Source organism: Centropristis striata, chromosome 16, assembly GCF_030273125.1.
Source record: "Centropristis striata isolate RG_2023a ecotype Rhode Island chromosome 16, C.striata_1.0, whole genome shotgun sequence".
Taxonomy (NCBI): Eukaryota; Metazoa; Chordata; class Actinopteri; order Perciformes; family Serranidae; genus Centropristis; species Centropristis striata.
This window is the reverse complement of record NC_081532.1, coordinates 29,000,589-29,024,373: the sequence shown is the minus strand read 5'-3', so window position 1 is coordinate 29,024,373 and position 23,785 is coordinate 29,000,589. Positions and strand designations below refer to the sequence as shown.

Genomic DNA, 23,785 nt, shown 5'->3' with positions numbered 1-23,785 from the left:
GTAAATGTTGCATGATAGATGAATCTGGATGAAAGCCAGGTGCTGCTGTAGTCTTTGTCTTTTGGCAGACATTTACCCCCCACCTCCGTCCGACTTTTTCACTTTATACAATTGCTGGAAATGTCTTTGAAGCTTTCTTACAAAACACTGAACTCATGATACAGGAAATCTATTTCTTACTGGACTTGTGACCAGCTGTATGAAGAAAAACCAATAACTTGTGAACATTTACTAAAACACCAATTCCCTGCATCTCTGGAGAGAGTAACACTCATCTGTTGTGTGTGTTGTATTAATATATCATAATTGGAACAGTTTTGTTCTGGATGTCAGTGATCAGGGTTTGTTATTTGTTGTCCTTCAGACTGATAGACATTCTCTGACTGTGCAGTGACTGGAAGCCCGACGGAGCTCTGCCAGCCAGCTGTTTGGCCTGTGTCCCTTACATAATATATTAAGGCATGGACCACTGCCCAGCTACTGCACACTGGCTATAAATACGACGACACCCCCCCTCCCTACACTCCTCCCCTCTTTGCACCCTGCTCTCCTCCTCTTATCCATGTTGTGAGTCCAACATGCTTGAGGAAGCACAGGACCAATCTTCCCTGGTGATTTATGTCACTGCTCCAAGTGTCACACGTTATGTAAAGACTACGCTGCGTTCAAATCCACTCACACTCACCGTGCTATTTATACTGAGGGTTGATCCGTTGCAAGGCTCTTCTTATTCCTATGGCAAGTTAAAGGAGTTCAGTTGAGTTTGTTGAGAATAATTACTTTTTTAATGATAGCTGAAGTTTTTAAGTGGTTTAAGTAAAGTTTCTCTATAAACAGATGAAGTTAATAATGAGGGCTGAAACCATAGACCGTATAAAAGAAGTGGACTTAGCCACAATGATGTCACCCAGTTTGTGGATTACTATTTTGAAGCAGTGAATTTTAGCCATCGTCTCCTTAGTTTTTTGGAACTAGCGTATACACACAGGGCCGGCTCTAGGCATATGCGACATAGGCGGTCGCCTAGAGCGCCATTTGCTGGAGGGGCGCCACCAGTCACCCTCGAGGGAGAAAAAAAAACAATAATAATTTTCAATGCCCATATAAATAAAACGTTATGTCTTCTCTTTTTAATGCCGTTTTGTGTGAAGACACAAAAGTTAAGCACATTTTTCACTGGATTTGCACTTTCATTGTCTCTCTTGTCTTGTCTCTGTAACTTTGTTAGCGGTCTCCAGCTGTGCTACTTTGCAAATTTACTTGTAAGTTAATAATTATATAGACAGACAGTTGTGTTATATAGCCTGGTTGGCACCATGGGCAAACGAAAACGGGAGTTCCACCCTCCGTGAAACAGGAATGCATTTCGCCTAGGGCACCAAATGGGCTAGAGCAGGCCCTGTATGCACAGAACAGTTTATACAGTTATACAGTTATACAGTTATATCATCAGCTAATGCTAGTGCTAGCTAGCGAGGTGAATAAGGTCAATCTATAATTCAAAATAGATAGCCGACTCCTTAGAGGACACTGGACAAGACATGTGTAAGCAGTTAACAGTTATCTTGATGAACTAAAAATGCATTGTGAAAGGGTCAAAGTTCTAAGACAAAAACACACAGTGCATTGTGCAACTTGTCAATCATACCCTAAATCATCATAACCTGGTTTATCATCTTTCTTTTATTCCAAATGGGGCCATAATTTAGAAACTGAACACCATTCTCTATTGAAGAAGACGTGAAACTAGTAATTAAGACCATGAACTCCTTAGGAAAATGTTTACTAAGGTATTTAAAAAAAAGTGAGAAATTAGGGTAATTTTCTCATCAACTTTTATACTTCTATACAATGAGGCAACCCGTGGAGTCATCCCTGCTGGCCTTTAGAGGTACTAGGTACTTACGCCTTCTTCACTTTTTAGACCCAGAGGTTGATTATTGATTGTGATTGATTATTACAATATTACAAGACAGTATACAATATTCTAATACAAGTCTGATCCTAAACTAGCATTATACATCCCATTTAAAGCATTGATTCAGTCAAAATTGTCCATTCATTTTTTTAACGGACAATTTAATTTTTTATTTACGGTAAATTTTTTTCTGTCAGTTGACTAATTGAATAATGGACTAAAAATGTAGGCATTGGTATTCATTTCTGACTGCTTTGAGGTTTTTCTGTTGGTGGAGAATGTCTTCTTCATGCAGTAATGCTGACACGGCAGGTCTGGTGCTAAGGATGGCACAGCTGACGTGCAGCCATGGAACAGCCATGGAAAGTTTTGTGGTCTGGAAGCTCTTGAACCGATTGACCCCTGCTGCTCTGTCTTACTCTCAGTTATTTCCACTTCAGGGGCTAAACTGCTGTTCTGATGTGGTTTTTAAACATGTTTTAACCCATTAACTACAAATTACATCTTCAAAGTCAGGCTCGTCATGCCCCCTCTCTATGCTCGCATGTTCGGGTTAAGTACTTTACCTCCTGTTTATCCTTTAATTTCACCTTTAATGGCTTCATCTGCGATCAACGGCATTTCTAATGTTCTCTCTTTTATTCTCAGTGAACTTAGTTTTGCTGAGGCATGTTGTGTTGTTAAGGTTGCTAGTAGTTAATAGTGTTTGGAGCTGATGTAGTGAGCCATATTGATCATTCATGACTTGAGGTTAATCTGGCTGCTGTCACTGTGGAGACGAAGGCGCATCCATTGCTGTGGCCTAGTCTGAATGTCACCGCCAGTCCTGAGGGTGCACTGACTCCTCAGCCAAGAGAGAGCTGTTCCAAACACATTTGTTTTTTTTATTTTCCTCCCAGAGGGAAGATAAAGCAAAGTTTTTCAATTTAGAGTTTGTTTTGTTTGGACCTCTCCCTCTGGCTCCTACTCACACTACACTTTGGTGGCAGAGAAAGAGTTAGAGTTCAACAGGTGATTCACTGTTCTATTGTTTTATTGTGTACAACACCAGGAAGTTGAGACACTTTATTGAACCTAGCTGAACTCTCTTCTGCTTCTGCATTGTGGGAGGCACCCGATGCAATACAGGGTGTGTTTTCTTTGTGAATTAGGAGGCGGGGATTGACTGGATGTCCTGGCTTTAGTCCAGTTTGGCATTACTGCCAGAAACTCTGGTCTGCTGCTCTAGTTGACTAACATGTCTCACATTTCCTCACTGTGTACAGATCATAAATAAATAATCCTCTGAAATCCACTGATTCCATTCTATAATTGAACAGTTTGACCTACTTTTTTGTTATTGCTCCTGTGTGTTGTCTTTTCTTAATAATAATTCAATGTTTTACCTTATTTAGTCTCAATTGTCTGTGTATTCATCCATCTTTTCATTTTCACAGTTCCTGACCAAAAACCCAGCCCGGAGGCTTGGCTGTGTGGCCTCAGAGGGTGGAGAGAGCGCTGTGACCAGCCATGCTTTTTTCACTGGCATCGATTGGGAGAAGCTTAATCGTAGAGAAATAGAGCCACCCTTCAAGCCCAGGATCGTAAGTCACATAAATGACGATCGATGGCATGATAAAGTGTTTATAAATGATAATAGAGACACTCTGCAGACATTACGTAATGTTTGACTTTGTCTCATCCTGTTCCTGGGACGGTGCTTTTGGTTAAATTGCTGCTGCTAATAAATAATTCTTAATTATTCCCCTTCAGAAAACACCAGAAGACGTCAACAACTTTGACCCAGATTTCACTCAGGAAGAGCCCACCCTGACGCCCATCGATGACCCCCTGATCCCTTCCATCAACCAGGAGGAGTTTCGTGACTTCTCGTTCACCTCGCCTGAACTGCTGGAGAGCTAGAGTCTCCTCATTGGTCATCCTGCACTCTCGCTTTTCTCAGTTTTTGTGACTTTCTCAAAGACAGATCCCAGTGGTACGTGCAGTATGATGCTGTCACATTCCCCAGAGACATGAGGGTGCAAAGTGCCGAGGAGTCAGACAATCACACGCTCGACAAAAACCGAGGCTGCACCTGATGAACTCTTACACACTCCTGTAACTCCCCAAAAAGTTGGGTGTGATCGTCTTTTGAAATGGCGTTTAGTAACAGCTCGGGTGAGACACTTGCATGCGAGTGTCTGCGTGGAAATATTATTTGACATTTTGGCGTGTTGCAGACTGGTTTAACAAAGGTGTACAGCCTCAGAATTGTACAGTACGTTTTGCTCTTGAAGAGTTTGCTTCCAGCTACTTCAAATGAACAAGCACTTTTTGGAGCATAATGGCAAGGTTTGTGTTTAATTTTCGCCTGAACACTCTCCAGAGAAAAGAAGAAGTCAGGAGCCTGTTTTATCCAGCTTGACAAAGATTCCCAGAAAACTCGAGCCACCAGTAAAAATCCTGGAAGGACTGAGTAGGATGAAATAGTTTTTCAATGATGTAAGCCTACTCTGGAAAAACACCAAAACTCAGGCCCACATACACTGGCTACATGACAGTTGATGCCCTCTGCTTTTAAAACAAAAGGATGAAACTTAAATTAGGCCTGAACAACAGCAGTATATCATTCTCAACTTAAAGGTATAGTTCACCCCAAATCAAAAAAATACTTTTCCCCCTTACCCTTAGCGCTTTTGATCAGTCTCGGTTGGTGTGAGTTGCTGAGTCTTAGAGATGTGTGCCTTCTCTTTAATACAGTCATGGAAAATTATTAGACCACCCTTGTTTGCGTCAGTTTATTGTTCATTTTAATACCTGGTACAACTAAAGGTACTTTGTTTGGGCAAATATAATGATAACAACAAAAATAGCCCATAAGAGTTTAATTTAGGAGCTGATATCTAGACATTTTCCATATTTTTTTAATAATTCTTTTGGTTATTATTAAGAAAACCATGGAAAATGTCCAGATATCAGCTCCTAAATTAAACTCTTGTGAGCTATTTTTGTTGTTATCATTATATTTGTCCAAACAAATGTACCTTTAGTTGTACCAGGCATTAAAATGAACAAGAAACTGAAGAAAAATGGTGGTCTAATATTTTTTTCCATGACAGTATAATGGAACTAGATGGCACTGGGTTTGTAGTGCTCAAAGCACCAAAAAAATACATTTGAAAAACTCAATCCACAGACTTTGTTTGGAGCAGTTTCATGCAGGATCTAATCTTGGGGAAAAAATAGCTCCTAACTTTTAGTACCACATGCTGAGTGCCGTATAGTTCCATTATATTGGAGGGAAGGCCGACATCTCCAGCACTCTGCAACTAACACAAAAACAACAATAGATTGATAAATAGCACTACAGGTAAGACAACAAAGTGTATTTTTTGGGGTGAACTGCACCTTTAAGTTGAGAAGCATGAGGTGTTCCTTTAAAAATGACATTCCTAACTTTGTAAAACAAAATGTAGCAACATTTTATTTGGTCTAATCCTAACCCTTCCCCAACCCCAAACCTCTCTGACACAGGTTAATGTTCAAACTGATAAACTTTTGTGTTTGTAAATATAAAATCTGAATTCTGAATTTGATCCACTCTGTTTTTATTTGTTTTCATTCAGTTCTTTTTCACAGAGACATTATGTATAGTATTTATCGGTTACACCCTGTAACAAAAACTTGGCACCCATCTCAGTGATTCTTCATTGTTCAATTTGCTCAGCCAGGCATGTTGAGTATGATGCAACATTTCATCTGCGACGAAAGCTCTGTCGTGATTCACGCTGACTGCCAAATCCAGAAGTTTTGAGATTACCCAACACAAGCTGTCCCGGCCAGAAGAAGAATGCCTATATGTTGTTTGGCAGTTGCCAGATTTAATTGAGCCCTGGTGCGTCTGAAGGTTTCTCAAGAGTAACAGTAATCACTCAGCCTGCTGCTCTCTGCTTGCACACACTCTCTTTCTCTCAACAAACACAGCGCCTTTGAAAGCTTCCAGGGCTGTGGGCAGACTGCCTGGGTAATGAGAGAAGTCACGCGGGGCATTTTCAAACATGCAAATCCAAGAAAGTTATTGAATATTCACCCTGCTGTACACTTAAACCACCCGCTGTGTGAAAATAAAAATTAGGAGGAGGTAGACAGAGAGAAAGAAACCCCTGCAGTACAGTAACATTACAGTACTTAACCAGTAGAGAATAAACAGGAAACCACATGGCGTCATTACTCTCGCCTTTGATAGAAACCGGAAGACACGAGAAGACAAGAATCATACATTTGGGACATGTTAAGAAACATGAATGCAGGAAAAGTATGTGCTGTTTGGTGATATAAATTAAACTGATAGAAGGAAAACAAAGGATAAAAAGAGAGAGCTGTGCCCTGTGCTCAACCTGCCCAGACACGACCAGCCCCGACCTTACAGAACGGAGATGGGCCCTTCCTGTTAGTTTGAGGGAGGAAGTCTTCAGGCTCCACACCACATCTGTTTATCTCCTCAGCCCACCATCCTGTGGAGAATCATTTGGGTAAATACTGTGAAATGGTGGCTTCAGATACAAATACGCCTGTGTATAATGGGGAACTGAAAGCCACGCTGCAGTGCTTTCAAAGCACAGAACAAGAGGTAATGCAAACCTATGTTTACTTACAAAGCCAGTGGAGGCTAATGCCACAGCTAAGCTTATCCTGTCATGCCTCTACCCCTGCTAAACATAATTTTGACACAAGATTTAAAGGTGCATTGATCTCTGTGACTTGACAGCAGCCAGCTAATCTACTTTAAGCTTTTCCTGATGGGCAGTGCTATACAAAGAATGGGACATTGGATTAAATGACTTGACTTTTTGTTTACCCATTAACGTGGACCCATTTGGCAGCTTTCCTCGGGTAATGTCTGAATGAGAGAAAAGATTTAAGAGTCTGTCTCAGCTTTCATTACAGGGACTTGCCAGCAGTGTCTCTGCACTGCTTGATTGAATCACTGTTTGACTGTGGTGTCCTGTCTGTATGATTGATGCCCCTGAAAGTAGCAAAAGATAATGAAAAAAACCTCAACACAGACATCATTTAAGCAAAATTATTCCTTGTAGAATCCTAATTTTTGGACAATTGTTGGACTTTTTGTGCATCAAATGAAATGAAACAATCCTGTCACATTTGTTTGTCTCCTGGTGTCTCAAACCACAATTATCCTATCCGAACATGATATATCATGTTCAAAACATCCAAAGTTTGCATTCATAGCTGTCAAAACAGTTAGATTTATAATAACAATTTAGATGGGATGATGAAAGGCTTGGAAATTGTATGTCCCTCAGGATGGATTTTATTTAAACCTCCAGGACGTAATAAAAGATTGCGCCATGAAACGAACCTGTAGGTGCTCATATTTTCTTCAACTAGAAACCTGCTACTCATTGTTCTTACAGAGGTAACTGGCAGGACTTGAAATATAACAATGTATAGCCCCTTTAGCACATTTCAGACTGTTTCTGCAAATGTTATTGGTACTGATGGTACAATGTTCTCACCTTTGTGTGAAGTTAGGTGTGCCTAGCACCTGAGGAAACTTGCAGACAACCAGGGTTAATCATGACTAAATAAATAAACATTTACTGCAACTGAGTAATCTTTACAGGGACCTGTCACACTCAATGTTGAATACTGACTCAGTCATCACTTGTTGAACACAGCCACTAGTATAGTGTAAGTACTTTTCACTAGTTTAATTAGTCACACTGGTTTATAGGCCTAAAAAATAAATTCAGAAATATAGCAAAGCTACACATGGCCTTCCTGGTCATGTCTTTGTTTGTCCTCAAGTCAAAGTCTGCAGCTCTGAGACACACACACACACACACACACACACAAACACACACACACACACACACACACTCTCTGACGTTGGTGAGCCACCCAGCCAACAGTTCTGGGAAACTTTGTCAAGATTTGTCATAGCCAGATGTAACAACCAATAGAGGATGAAGAACTGTAAGGTAATATAAAAAATATAATAACTGCCAAAACAGTGGTATGGGAGGACTACACACAAATTTCCAAACCACCTCGGAAAATAACCAGAACCATTTGTGAGCCAGGGATGGTGAGACATGTTGGTAATGCTAAAATGCTATTTTTTGGTGGGCACTGCAGAGAATATAATACTGTTCAGTGTACCTACTTTCTAATTACAACAATATTGAAACACAATGTTTTTACTTCACTATGTAAAATACCACCCTGAAATTTCTGTAACATTGTGAAGAAAAGAAAAAGAAAAGATGTGTAGCAGTTTCATTACAATAGAACTTTGAAAAAAAGTTGTCCTTAAGTTTAAAATTCTTTGGACGAATAAAAGAAAACAACTTTTTGGGGCAGAAAGGGACGTGTCACAGACAAACTAGAGGGGGACAGGTCTGTTTTGTAGACGTGGCACTGGAAGAAAGGCTCGAACAGCATACATCTGTTAAAGTGTATTATTTATTTTAGGTCAAAAAAACATGGGTGGATTATGTGTATAGACATGCTGCAGGCCCGACCATCTTTCCTAGGAGCAAGAAACAGACTTTTTAGTCATTTAGAATTGTTGTTGTGACTTTGTGTCTATATGTAATCAATGCTCATATCTATGTGATTGTGTGTCTCATTATGATTGTTTTGTGTCACTTTATGGTAATTGTATGCATTTTTGTAGTTACTCTGGTCTCTTTGTTGTCCTTTGTGTCTTTTCTAGTTTGGCCCCTCTTTAGTCCTGTTTGTCTTACTCTGTAGTCTTTGTTGTCATTGAGTCTCGTCCTGCTTGATATGCATCTCTTTAAGTGGCATTATTCAGATAAAGACGGGGGCTGACACTTTGCATTTAAAAGCACAGCATTGGTTATCCTCTGTCCCCTTTTGAACCATGGTACACTTAAGTCATTGCCAGCTAACCCCCCCTAGGACCCTACAAAAATTATATAAATAAATAGACATTTCAAACATATTGTATGCCTATAACAGGGATAGGCAACTTAAATGCTGGAGGGGGCCACATTTTTCATCGACACTACCACAGGGCCACATATAGGACCGTGCACTTAACCAGATATGATGAAACTACAATTTTAAATATGTTTACAGTGCAGTAACTTAACATATTTCATGCTCTAATGCATGTATGACATTACAAATAGGAATACAAAAGGTTTGAAGCAAATAAAATATAACCACTTACTGTGATTTCTTTTTTTTTCAGTGCAAGAACAGCAGACCAACATTAATTGCAAAAAGTAATTCTGTACATGCATGCATGTAGTTGTACTGAGGGCCACTTCAAGTGAGGGTGTGAGCCGTATGCGGCCCCCGGTCCTCCAGTTGCCCATCCCTGGCCTAGAATAAAGTATACTGGGGGCGTCCCGGTGGCTCACACTGGTAGAGCGCTTGCCATGTCGGCTGAGGCCTTGCTGCGGCAGAGCCGGATTCGAATCCGGCCTGAGCTCCCTTTGCCGCATGTCTTCCTCTGTCACTGTCAATAAAGCATAAAAATGCCTAAAAAATAATCTTTAAAAAAAAAAAGAATAAAGTATACTGGAGGAACATGATGGGAGTTTTATTGTAAAACCAAAAAATATATAAATAGCACTCTAATATGTATAACTCTCTCATGTTTATTTTGGTGTCATGGTTGAATCTAACACTAACTTTAGTAGACAATTACAGTTAACTTTTTGTTTGCTCTTTAGTGGGTTTTCAGTGCGCGTCCTCGATGGGGAAGGCATGTGACTGCGCGTCCCCGCGGAGGCCGGGGGGAGGAGCGTGTCTCGGTGCAACATTGTCTCGGCAGCAAGTCTCTCCAGCGTGGCACCGTCTGAGAAGAAGATTACACGAGTGGGCTCTTTTAGCGGATCAAAGCGTGGTTTCTTTGACGAAATATACAAAGTGAGAAATCATATGCAAAGCGCTTGAGGATTTTACCGATACATATCTACTAATAATCGCGGATTCTTGATAATTTCTCGACGGGCCCGGATACAGCTCGACACCGAGAGAGAGACTCAACTCAGGTCTTTCGTCCTGACATGGACACAGGAATTGTACCAGAAAAGAAAAGGTAACGGCGATGCTAGCTCATGATACGCAGCAGGCTATGTTGTTGTTTATAAGCTGACTTAACAAGTTTGATCTTCGACGGGGATTCATTTGCTACTCCTGTTGGGACACCATGTGCTTTATTTCAAGGTTAACTGCTAGTTCAGTGTGTTAGTTCGACAAATGCGTTTGCTAGCGACGGTTTTATCTCTAGCAAGCTGCTAACGTAGCTATCGTTAGCTAGCTGGCTCTGTGAAACAAACGTTAAAACGATTATTTACCGTTAGCACGTTTAACGTGAACGTTGATACAGGTCAGTTTGTCTGGGTTTTATTTTTTTAAATAATAAAACCTGCTTTGGAATTTATTCAGCTAACCAACGTTTTTGTTTTTGACAGCACGTTGGCACCTCTGTGACGTAACAACAGCGTTATTTACATTTGTTGTGAATGTAGCACATAGCTTTATATCCTATTAATAGTGCATCTGTAGTGGTGTCCTGTTATGTGCCAGCCTTGATAGCGATGAGTGAGAAGCCGCCAGAGGTCATGTGAGCGGAGTGGTGTGAGGTTTCTGATGAAATGTTTCGGGTTTAGGGAGGCTGGCCCTGGTTGAAATGTCTCTTTTCTAAACTCAAGTTTGATTAGAGATGTATTTGTAATTTATAAAGCTTGTGAACTTGCGTGGAGAGAGGTCAGTTGTTGAATTTAAAGCTACTTTTCATTCCACTAAACCTGGTTTTACTTCACCAGCCAAGTGCCAAAATATATTGTTATTGTTATTAGGCTGCAAAGTCAGACAATTTGGTAATCAAACATAATTTGGAGGTTTATCTACCTAAAATCAGTGAAATGTTTTAGGAACTAGAGGTAACTTAGTGGACTAAGGGTTGCAAATGAAAATGTATTTCATAACTAGTCATTTGTATGGCTGCACAATATGAGATGAATATGATAATATGATAACCGTTGAATATTAAGATAATGATATAACTTATGATGAATAGATATCTAAGTGTACTCATGATATTTAACTAAATCAAAAACTTAAGATATAATTATATCAACCACGGATAACAATGATGTATTTTCAAGGTTTTCCTTTCTAATCAGTTTATTTATTATCACAAATAAGATGGATGTTATTTGCTAATTGATTGAATTTACTTTTATTGACTGTTTGTCACTGAGTAAAACTAATAATCAAGCATGGCAGATTCTACATGTAGTGTAATTGTTATCTGACCTTGGTGGTGTTACTTGACTTGCTTTAGTAGAACCATTCACTGTAGAACAGCAATGATTAACCTGTGCATGCCCAAGGGCTGCAAACAGCAGATCTGTGATCTGTGCCTTCTGTCACTAACACACACACTAACTATCTGGACAGGAAATGAGCCCATATTCAAACTTTTGTGGGCAGAGCTTGATTATTGCCACTAAAGAGTCCAGTTGGGTTTACACTTTTTTTTTTTTTTATTTAATTATTATTATTATTATATACCGTCTAGTCACTATAGCATTGTTGCCATCATATCACCAGTTAAATTATTACCACCATCTTGCCAACCATCCTACCAACCGATGTTCTTTTTTTAACTTCTATCACTTAATGTAAAGATTGGAGGGGAAAGAAAGTTCAAATAAGTAGAGTAAGTACAAGACCAGGTCAAACAGTCAGTTCTGAGATAAACAACATGCGTGCCATAAAAGTGATCAACAGATGGTCAGCAGTCATTTAAGTGGGCAGGAAACTTGTGAATTATTCTGCTCTCAGATGTGTGGGTGAAATGGCAGCAATGAAATCTTTCACAGAGGACAAGTGAGCGATTCACCATGTAAATAAAGTCAAATCCTTATGTTAAAGAGTGTAGCTTTATGTAAAGAATTCAGAGCAACAGCAAACATTAGAGTAATCAGTTACTCTATCAACATTTAAAAAAAATCAACTATTTTCATAATTGAGTTATTTTTAAAGTCTTTCTGAATTTAAAAAATGCAGAAAATGTTACATTTTTCTGTCTTTAAAATGTCTGTCTTTTTCAATTTGTATATCCTGTGAGTTGAATGTGATTCTGGGTTTTTAGACTGACAAAACAAGACATTTAAAGACATCACCCTGGACTGTGAGAAACTGGAATGGACATTTCTCCCCATTTTCCATAATTTTATAGACCAAATAATAAATCCAAAACATAATCAGTAGGTTCATCAATAATTAAAATAATTGCTAGTTGCATGCCCAGTGCAAGTTAATTGGCACAGTAGAATCAAGTTCCTACCTGCTGGAAAAACTGCTGAGCTGTTGTTCAGGTTTTATTTACAGGTGTTTTCAAAATACACAAGCTTATGCCAACATAGTTGAGTGGTGTATGTTAAGACATGAGACTTCTAGGCTAACTAATAAAATATTTTGTTTGTAGTTCTCATCCTTTTGGTTTTAAGTAATTGCATCTATAAGGATGTGTTGTTGTTGTCGACTGCATCCAGTTGGCCCATGTCCTTTATTCATTCACAACCTATTTAAAACAGGCCTAGGTAAGGGGTAAACATCCGCTTTAGTTTACATAAATGTTTGTCAATTTTTTATCTCAGAAGAAATCAGGAGCTGTGGCCTGGTTTGATGCAGTTTGGTTGGTGTTTGTGAGGTGCCATGTCATTATTTCTGTCTCATCTCTTAATCACCAGGGCTTGACGTCAATAGGAGTGGCCAAATGTGTGTAGCAATTCACTGCCTGGCAATTTTCAGGCTGCCCAGCTTTTCAACTTGTAAGCATGCTAGTTAGAACTTGAAGAGAAAATGGTGTTGCTTGCTGGTGCAGGATATTCTCTTTTTTCCTCCTTTTCTTTTTTTTTGTCAGACTGCTAAATCTCTGCCCTCTGTGGATGATAATCATAGCTGATTGAGGTGGCATGTTACTGTGTTTAAAAAACACAAAGAGAGCCAGGTATGTAAGGTAAAACAAGCAGTTTAAACTTCCTAAGCTTTGATTGTGCAGGAAACATGGTCTTTACTGGAGGATAACTTCTCATTAACTTAATCATATCAAAAAGTATTTGCAAAGGGTTTAGTTGTGTAGTAAGATGTCAAATCCCACATGAATCTATGTAATGGTTGTTATGTAAAGCCATGATGGCTTTGACAGAGTCTCTCTCTTAAACAATATGAGGAAGGAAGCATGCAAACAACGCCTACAAATGTATGTTCTTTAACAAATTGCACATTTTGCTGTTGATTACATTTGCCAGTGCTGATCAGTTATATAATTCAACTACGCATTTCATTTTCATCTTCTTTGCCTTGGATTAAATGTTGATACCTTAAAGCGCTGATAATTATTACCATGCCATATGCTATATGTGAATTTATATGAACAAAAACAAAAGTTTATCAATTTGAACATGAAATCTACTGTGTTTGTACAAGTTTCAATCAAATGCATGTAAAAAAGAATCACATTATGTTTTTAAACAACCTCCCAACTTTTTGGGAGTTAGGATTGTAGTTCAGATAAGAACATTTGACGGCAGTTTTACAAAACTAAAACTAAGCAGGGAAAAATGACAATGAGGTTTCATCAACAAATTGATTATGAAGAAAAATACAATAATACAGTCAGTTTCACTCTATCTCTGTCTTTATTTAAACGTTGATTATTTGAGTAGCTGAACACAAGGAGAGATATCTTACATCACCACCACTGAACCATCATATTGAGCTGTAGCCCTGTTATTCCACAATAGGGTGTAGTATTGATTTTATCATCCACTACAGTATTTTAAGCTTGCTTGTGATATGCTCTCATCATCATATTCAGGAATTTGAGAATGAGCCCTACTATGCTGCTTCCACAAAGTAGCTTTAATTTTTCTGTCGGACAGTTGTATTCTCAGTGTTGCTGGTAGAGGTTTCTGTTGTGGGTTTCCCTGACTGTATTATATAATAGATAAGACTGTTTACTGTCGCACTAAACAGGACTGACGGATAGTGAGAACATTTCTCTGGCAGAATAGGCAGCCCATAGTTACAAAATGCACAAGCAGCTCTGGTAGCATTGGTGAGGGTGGTTTTTATTGTAAACTGGTTTGTTTTCCCATTAATCTCTAATCCACTTGTTCACATCTGTTAATTACTCCTTTACGTTTGGTTTACATAATAGCACCCATTCTTATCAGAAAAGAGTCCAATTAACTCTGTGAAAGTGAAATGTGATTGCGTATGCAGTGAGGCATATCAAGCAGAGGACTGCTGGGCATGCATGGACATGTGCATTAATAGTGTTATGTAATGGTGCCCTCTATGCTCGTCTTTGTTTTAACATCAAGGGAACTGGTTTGTTTTCATTGCATGTTTTCATATAAAAGAATATAGTAGTTTTATTTTTGCTTTCCTAAGGGAATTATTTTTTTTGAGAGGGTTGTCTCAAAGGCCTCATTCCTCAAAAGTGGACAGTGGAAAAAAAGGTTATTCTTTCAACACAGTCTATTTTTCAAATACCTAAATGATTTCACTTACTGAAATCTATTGGTTTGGTAATACACAGTGCCTCAGACACAGTACTGTCTGTCATGCTGAATGTAGGCTTAGTAAATGTCCTCCTGGGTATTGTAACCATGTATTCAGTGAAGGTGTAATGCAGTGGAATATAACAGCTGGACTTCATTTGAATATGATTTGCACAAAGGCATGTGATACATTGGTTGCAGCGACTATGGAGGAAATTATTTTTATATTCAGGCTTGTACTAATCAATCATCTAACCACCAGTGGGACCACAGTAGTCACTTAGAAGTGAAGTGAACTTGAAGAGCGCTGACCTCAGCCAAGGCTGTAAGTGAGTTTTAAGTTATTATGTGGTAACACCATAGACGCTACAAAGAAGATGTGTTGTATTTTATTGGCACAACACACTGATAGCCATTTCCAGTATTTGCATGACAGTGCAGTGCAAAGGAAACAGATAAGGTGAGCAGTGTCATAATCTCAGATTATTCCGACACCACATGAATTCATCGAATGCCCAATCTTACAACGTAAACAAATGTGAAATATAATTTGTGTATCTGACTCATGACATGGATTTGCTCCAAAATGTAATGGTTCCTTCCCTTGGCCCATGCTACACCCTTCCAACAAGTTGCATGAAAATGGGGCCAATAGTTTTTCCGTGATCCTACTGACAGATAAACAACTAGACCGACAACTCTGGAAACATAACCTCCTTGGCAGAGGTACAAATGTGGGAGATTGTGTGGAGATTATCTAACATTAGATTATCAAACTTTCAGCCAGTAGTTTAGCGAGAGGTTTTTCCTAGTGTTCCCTATGCACATTAGCTTGTTAGTTATTTGTGATAAATTCACCCTGTGGTGATAAAATAACTTATTTACATGAATGTAGGTTGGAGGTCAAGTAAGGGCCAAAATTCATGAAATGAAATGTGTTGATATAACACAGAAGCCGTTACATAACTCTGCAATCAGCTTTCATTATGTGCAGATATTTTGGCTAAGTCCTGTGTTTGACAGAAGATATTGTAAATATTTGTCAGTGGTATTGGCAAATCTGCAAACATGTGTATGAGTGAAGAATCCTTCAGCTGTAATTGCAGTTAGACCATGTTTATATTGCTGTACATGCAAACATCTTTCTTAACCACTTAGTTACAGTTCAAGAAAAGAAAGATATCTAATTTATAGGTGTTTTTTTCCTTTTGTTTGTTTAAATGCATTTGTTTTAACACCCACCCATTGTGCACTGTAACTATGCTTTGTGCAGCTAAATAGGAAGGTATCTGAGCAACTGCCTCTACACAAAATCCTCATTGTTTGTAGACTCGGATATTTTTTACCAGGTCAGTGCTTTGGTTAACGCTTCCCAAGAGAGACAGGCCCCATACAGACTTTTTTTTTTTTTTTTTTTTTACCTCAGAGGAGTTGTTTTGTAATCTATATTGGATGAAAAGTTTTGGTCTGAAACCAAAAGCGTTTCCTCCCCTTGTCTTATCTCTGGAGAATAAGTCTGCAACCCTGCCAAGTGGTTCGATACGCGCTAGGCTGATTTTAGTCAGCCGGTCTTTCTTCTTGTTGGAGAGCTTTAAATAACAACATGGCCTTTGTCAATGCTATAAGTACATAACAGCTCAATTTCAATTAGGTGTACATTACAAAGCCAAGGTCTTTCGAACTGCCATCCATTTTGTTTTGATGCTGCTCCAGCGCCATCTAAATGCATCTGAGGTTATGAGGTCGTGGAAGTGATAGGGACATAATGGCATAAAGTCAGCAGCAGTCAGGTTGACCATTGCAATTATGTTGCACATGTACGCAGTCTATATATGTTAAAGCTCATGAGAGATTCATGCACCAATATCAATACTCAAAAACTCAAATCAGTGCTTAACTTTAAAGCCAGTGTTTTTCCATTGTGAGAAATAAATAACATGAAGTGAATAATTTAACAATGACTTGCATAAGTCACCGTGTCCTTTTAAAGTCTGCTGTTCTTTGTCATTTTAAAACGCTGCCAGGCCTTAAGATCTTGTTTACAGTGTAGTAAGAGTCCATTAGCCAGATCTTGGAAAACTGCCTGAAAGCTGCTTCCTCTAATATGGAGCTAGTACGAGCATTAAGCATTTGTTATGTATGGTAATGTGAAAGAATAATAGGAAATATGACTCTGTTTATATATATATACATGTTTGTTTTTTCCTGGTATTTGAAAGTGTCACTCACTCTTGTGTTTGCTCTGTGTGTTAGTGTCAGTATTATCATTCTCCTTCGTGTAGATCCGTTCAGCTAGACTCGTAAATGTCAAAATGATTGGTGTTGCAGTGTACACTTGGCTGTGCACCAAGAGACAGGCAGGACAGTCCATGCCCCGCCACCCAGCCAATCACTCTGAGGGGGCGTACTCCGTGTCTTTTGGTCAGCAGCCAATAAGACACTTGCAGATAGCCATGTATGTAAATGAGTCTGATGGGGGTCCAGACGGCAGCTTGGCTGTGAGTTTGCTTGTTGCAGACTCCAGCTGCAGCAGCCTCTCCAGTGACAGGACCAGTGGCCTGACCAGACTCAGCACACACACACACACTCAGTCTGAAAGGAGTGATGTCAGCTTTTGTGGTGTGCATAGTGTCTGACCCACCACCTATCTCCCGCAGGGTGAGCTCGGAGCGGAGGAAGGAGAAGTCAAGGGATGCAGCACGATGTCGGCGTGGGAAGGAGTCGGAGGTGTTCTACGAGCTGGCACAAGAGCTGCCCCTGCCCCACAGCGTCAGCTCGGGCCTGGACAAGGCGTCGATAATGAGGCTCATCATCAGCTACCTTCGCATGAGAAAGCTGCTCAGCACCGGTCAGTACCTGGAGTTCTATCTGTCAGTCGACAATTTAGCTTAGGGCACAGTGAGTTTATTTTCCATTTAATTCTTGTATCCTAAAGATAACTAAATTGCGTAGCTATTTTTATATTCTCTTAGAGGTAGCTTGAGCATGTATTGTTTTGATAAGTTGCCATTTTAATTTTTTGCTTTTTTCCACATTGATAATCCACAATTAAAAGAATGTAAAGGATTTTTTATGTTTGAAGAAAATGCCACTCTACACAGAGTGACGGAAAAAGTGAGCACAGTTTTTAGATGAGTAAAAAAAAAAAAAAAGCGATACATGATTTAACACGGTCAGCCACTTTAAGAAATTGATTCTGGCATACACAGATATAGAGTCCTTGGCAGACATCTCTGTGGGTTCTGTGTTTTCTGTGCGCCCTGCAAACATATTCTTTTGACAAAGTCTTTTCCTGCTGTTTTTATTGACCCTGTATTCCTCCATCTCATATCCTCCCATCTGTGTTATCTCCTCCAGATGAGGCGATTGCAGAGGAAGAAACGGAGCTTGATACACAGCTAAATGGCTCCTACCTAAAAGCTTTGGAGGGCTTTCTCCTGGTGCTATCTGAAGACGGAGATATGATCTATCTTTCCGAGAATGTCAACAAGTGCCTCGGGCTGGCACAGGTCGGTCTTATTTGACCTGCTGTTTTTCAACATTAAAGACACTGTGGATAGATGCGCATGAGACCTATTATGTAACGAATTAACTTACACTCTATTCTCCCTCTCTCTGCTGCAGTTTGACCTGACTGGACACAGTGTGTTTGACTTCATACATCCCTGTGACCATGAAGAGTTGAGGGAGATGCTGGTCCACAAAACAGGTGAGGAACAACAGTGTGTGATGTCACTCTATAGGACCTCACTAATGGACAGAGTCAAGTCTGGCACTCCATCAGGTCTGCCAGCGCTCTACCTCACTGTGTTGGCAAATCTAGACCAGGAGGCTGTCAGAACGAGTTGTTATTGTCCCACTTCGGTCCTGAGGTCAAAGTGATTAGAGTTGGCTAGAATTTGGACTTAAATGACCTTTCACACAGCAATACTGGAACAGTTCGTTACATCACTGGCACATTTCCTGTTTTGCTAGCACAACACAATTTAGCATTACTTTGTGTAAGTGGACTGCATTTGTTTAATTCCAGTGAGTTCAGTTCAATTTATTGTTCTTCCCTCTGAAATGTGCTTCATAACATAATTTGTTATCCATGCATGGCATGCATTTCAGCCAACATTTGCTTTTCTGCAATGCACTTTAGTGCCCACTGATGCTATCTCAACTACAACGGCTGTTAGCTCCACTTCCTTTATTTAACTTGCTGTAGCTGATCACATTGCTTTACAACTTTAGGACTTCTCAGAATGCAAATGTGAACCGTTGGCAGTTGGTTATGATAAAACAGTGAAATAAAAAAGTGAAATGGAGGTGGCCAACATCTTTTGTGTTTGTGTGTGTGATTTCAGGCTCCAAAAAGGTCAAGGAACCAAACACAGGGCGCAGCTTCTTCCTCCGAATGAAATGCACTCTCACAAGCAGGGGCCGCACTGTCAATGTCAAATCAGCTACATGGAAGGTAGGTCATAGCGGAGTCAGTGAAGATATGTTACAGAAACAGTACGATAAGAATAAATATGATTGTTACTGATGTTATTTTAACATGGCAAGTATGCTTATCAACAATAGGGATGCCAGTGAGCTCAATCAAAGTTCAGGAAATGTTTCATTGGAAATATATTATCTTAAATCTTTTCTAATAAAAGGGTTCTTATGAGTGTTGAAAATTAGCAAAGCAAAAGTTAAACTGGTTGAATCTGAAATTGCATTCCTTTCATCATAAATCACTTCGAACCCTGACATTAATGGCTCTTAAGATCAAATCATAAGACTTTGTTAACAGTTATTGTGATTGTTGCCACTCCTCACTTGCCCCACTTTTAAGCAACTAAGTGCATCTCATAATGTTTTGGCAAAAAAGTAATTTAAGAATGTGCTGATATTGCAGCTATATCTGAATAATGTTGGCCTTTAGGTGAATAGTTAGAAAACCATGGAGTTTAAATGCATAAAGTAAAATGGATAGACTGCATTATAGTGAAAGTCTAAATCAGCTGTAATCCAATTAAGTAATGTAAGTAAAGTAACAAAGGAAATAGACCATCAAGTCTTAAAACCAATCAAAGCATCAGTGTCTGTCATTGACATACATTATATAGAAATAGGAAACATGCATTAGGAGTTGACTAAGCATCCAAACAAAGAAATCGAATGTAATGCATTTGTAACTTGAGTTTGCGAGTAAAGTTTTACTCTGTTTAAGGTCTAGAAATGATAATAAAAATGTCGCTGCTGTTGCTCTCTAGGTTCTCCACTGCTCAGGTCATGTTCGTGTGTATGACAGCCAAACTGAGGAGACTCCCAATGGGAACAATGAGGCATCTGCCCCCTACCTGGTTTTGATCTGTGACCCCATCCAACACCCCTCCAACATTGAGGTCCCTCTGGACACCAAGACCTTCCTCAGCCGCCATACAATGGACATGAAATTTACGTACTGTGATGAGAGGTGAGTGTGCCCATTTGAGTGAGTGAATATCAAGGTTAACATGGATGGATTCAGCTCTCACAAGCATAGTCATACAGAGCCACCTAGTGTTCATTGTAGATACTACAGAAGCCCAGCCTGAAATGAATCTCTTTCCCTTGTCCAGGATCACAGAGCTCATGGGCTATGATCCAGATGACCTCTTGAATCGTTCTGTGTACGAGTACTATCATGCTATGGACTCGGACCATCTTACCAAGACTCACCACAACTGTAAGCACAATCAACAACACTGCATTTAATTAACACAAAGCAAGAGAAAACTCCAGCTGTTAATTTTTGACACACTTTTAACCAAACATCTAATTCTGTATTTTCTGTCTTTGCTTTTAGTGTTTGCAAAGGGCCAGGTGAGCACAGGCCAGTACCGGATGTTGGCCAAGAGAGGAGGCTATGTGTGGGTGGAAACACAAGCCACAGTCATCTACAACAACAAGAACTCCCAGCCACAGTGTGTTGTCTGTGTCAACTTTGTGCTCAGGTACTATGAAGGCTCTTAGATGAGTATTTTCAGAAGAGATTGTGAACCAGTCAGTTTGCTGTGTTTTTCAGATGGCTTGTATAAAAAGATGTACATCTTTTAAGAGTGCTCCCATCAATCTTATGGCTGCATAACTCTGTTACAGTGGCATCCAGGAGGAGAAGCTGATCTTGTCACTGGAGCAGATCGTGGATGAGAAGCCAGTGAAGGTGGAGGAGCAGCAGGAGGAAGAAAAGGCTGCGTTTGAAAGCAGCGAGCCTGACATGTCTCCAGTCCTGCTGAAGGCAGAGGAGAAGGCCCCAGAGCTCGATGTGATCAAACTGTTCACTCAGACAGCAGACGCCCAACCTTTGGTTAGTCTGTATGAGCAGCTGAAGGAAGAGCCAGAGGCCCTCACCCTGCTGGCCCCAGCTGCTGGAGACGCAATCATCTCCCTGGACTTCAGCTGCCCCGGTTCGTGGCCCCATATACAAAACCTTCTCCGCAGCAGAAATCAGAGTTTATGTCCTGGGTGATTGAAAACATTCTAACCTCCCTCTGTGTTCTGCTACAGATTCAGAGATCCACCTGCTGACGGAGGTCCCTCTCTACAACGACGTAATGCTTCCCTCCACCAGTGAAAAACTGGCTCTTCCTCTTTCCCCTCTGCCGCCCAGCGAGCCTCTCAATGTCACCACCACCAGCTCTAAGGAGGTCAAAGCTGAGAGATTTACTCCAGCTCCGTCCACCACATCGACCAGCCACAGCTCCTCACAGGTCAGTCTGGTATTGTCATTTTGGGCTTTTTTTCTTCACTTCATAATGTGTACTGAGGAGGGAATGACCTTTGACTTCTCTTCTCTTCAGGCTGACAGTCCGCTGGACTTTTGTTTCCCCATGGACTCAGAGATGAGCTCAGATTTCAAACTAGACTTGGTGGAGAAGCTGTTTGCAATTGATACAGAACCCAAGACCCCCTTCACAACACAGGTAATAATGCTATAGATTTCACTGCATTTGAATCAACTTAATAGTTAATTTAATACAATAAAAGCTTCTCTGTATTTTTATTCATTTTACCTTTTTTCCTCCCCTCAAGGCAATGGAAGACTTGGACCTGGAGATGTTAGCTCCCTACATCCCCATGGACGACGACTTCCAGCTGCGCAGCCTGACCCCAGACGAGACATTATCTTGTGGACCAGTCAAATCCCTCAAGAGTTCTCCAGTCCATGCACAAGACATTCACAGCTATCCCAGCTCCCCATTCAGTTCACCAGGCAGTCCCTCAGCTTCCCCAGCACCACTTAACCCCCCCAATCCTGCCGCAAGCATTGCTGAGAGGTAAAATCTTCCAAGTGCTCCATAGCTATTCCTTTATTATAATGCTTTTTGGGTTAGCTAATCAGTATTGCTGTGTTGGCAGGACCCCGAAGTTGGACAAAGAAGTCTCACTTAGGACCCTGACTGCTCAGAACGCACAGCGCAAAAGAAAACTGGGTGAAATAAAAGAGATTATGGAACAGGTAAGTCCTCAACATCTTAGCATAGTTTATATTCTATAGTTTATCTTCATATTTACGGACGGAGAGTTTGAGTGTCTGTATTTGATTATTCTCCCAGGGAGCTTTGCCCCCGGAACAAAAGGACCAGGGCAAAAAGCTGAAGCCTTCAGAGCCAGGAACAACCAGGACCATACTTCTGCTGCCTTCAGGTGAATAAACATCTGTGATTGGTATTTTAACTGTTGCTGGACTGTTGTGTTTCCAACCAGTTTGATATCAAGCCAAACACTTGACTTGACTAATATATAGAATTTTACCACTAGGTTGACTTGACTCAGTAAAACATCTGTATTCCAATACACAACACATTTGACCATGCTAGAAAAACATCCCCCCTCAAACCTTCATGTCGGCTCGGCAGTAAATAGCGCACAGCCTGTCAGACAGACAGATCTGTCGGGGCTCCGTTTTGAATTCAGTGCATTGAAGCTGTGATAAATCCGGGACACCAGTTTAAGCTCATACACCGGGCCAGACCGGCAAGTCAACCCAACTTTATTCTTCAATACAAGACACGATCATAACTTGTTGATATCTTTTTCTGTCTTAGAAATGGCAAGTCGTCTGCTGGGCAGCACATCAGAGGGCACCAGTTCCCTTTTCTCACTGCCACAGCTCACCCGCTACGACTGCGAGGTCAACGCCCCGTTGCAGGGTCGTCAGTACCTGCTGCAGGGAGAGGAGCTGCTGCGCGCTCTGGACCACGTCAATTGAGTCAATGCTTAGCCTGCTCACTGCTGGACTAGACTGGACACTACAATTTCTCCCTCATATTGTCACTCCCTCTCCAAGACCCCTAACCCCACCCCACTGCCCCTTATTTATGTATCTGTATGAGTTTGACGATAGTCTGGCTGCTGTTTGTGCACCTCATGTGATATCTGCAGCATTCCACCGTGACAAACACCATAGCAGCATCTGGGTTTTGGTGCAAGGGATTCAGGCATCTTGAGATGTCCAAATGTTGTTTTTTGTTTTAATCTCTCTTCCGGGGGAGAACACACAACGCCTCGAAAGATGACCCTTTTCCAGCAGGTCACCACAGACCCTGGCGCTACTGCCAGCAGTGTATTGTAAGCTTCAATCGCACAATTTATATTTTCTTAAAAAGAAAAATATTACCAGCAATATATATTAAGCCTTTTTAAAGTCGTTTTAATGGGATTTGAACAATTTTATTTTTCCTCCCATACTTGTATGTTGTAGTACTTGTACCTAACAAGATGTCTTTAGTCCAAAACATATTGTTTCAACCTTAGATGGTTTGAATGTTCTCTCCATTTAATAGCTATTAGTCTTTGAGGTAAACGCATTTAATTGTGTAGCAGTCCAGTACATGTCACTTTATTACTTTACTGTAAGTGTGTGTTACTGTGCATATACCAGGGAAATTTGACTTTACTCAGTATGGCTTCACAGCTTTGACTTTCTCTCAAAAATGAAATTTCAGAGTTTCACTTTTTCTGTTTGCTTCTCAACATGGAGGATTGGCAACATGAAATTAATTCATGTTTTGGTTTTTACTGTGCTTGACATATACAAAACAGTCAGTTAAAATAAGTGGGATATTCATATTTTACTTGTGTGATCATCATCAAGGTAGCACTCGTGAGTTGTTTGCTCAATTAAATGGTAGTCAGTTTAATACCATTGATCTATGTCATACTGTTGGTCTATCATGCTTCTTGTTGCCGTCTATCATTAAATGGCTTTAATAAAGTTAACTTGTTTCAGGTTTCATTAACTTTGTTTTAAAAACACTGGAGGATTTCACAATTCATGACATAACTTATTGTT

General features: G+C 40.2%; 2 protein-coding genes across 3 annotated transcripts in view; both read left to right on the top strand.

Moving 5' to 3' along the window:
* Positions 1-4,705, top strand: part of prkcha (protein kinase C, eta, a) — a 31,242-nt gene extending 26,537 nt beyond the window's left edge. For both annotated transcript variants that reach the window (XM_059353798.1, XM_059353797.1), the window contains exons 13-14: positions 3,355-3,501; positions 3,671-4,705. In XM_059353798.1, the coding sequence (XP_059209781.1) occupies positions 3,355-3,501; positions 3,671-3,820 (297 nt within the window). In that variant the 3' untranslated portion in view covers positions 3,821-4,705. The remainder of the gene's footprint in view (positions 1-3,354; positions 3,502-3,670) is intronic.
* A 5,006-nt stretch (positions 4,706-9,711) lies between these two features.
* hif1aa (hypoxia inducible factor 1 subunit alpha a) lies at positions 9,712-23,712 on the top strand. Its single transcript, XM_059352717.1, has 15 exons — positions 9,712-9,992; positions 17,133-17,323; positions 17,833-17,984; positions 18,100-18,184; positions 18,825-18,934; positions 19,722-19,924; positions 20,070-20,176; positions 20,297-20,444; positions 20,590-20,897; positions 20,998-21,200; positions 21,291-21,413; positions 21,523-21,767; positions 21,850-21,949; positions 22,047-22,137; positions 22,539-23,712. The coding sequence occupies exons 1-15, from the start codon at positions 9,961-9,963 to the stop codon at positions 22,700-22,702; spliced, it is 2,262 nt and encodes a 753-aa protein (XP_059208700.1). The 5' UTR covers positions 9,712-9,960; the 3' UTR covers positions 22,703-23,712.
* The last annotated feature ends 73 nt before the right edge of the window (positions 23,713-23,785 follow it).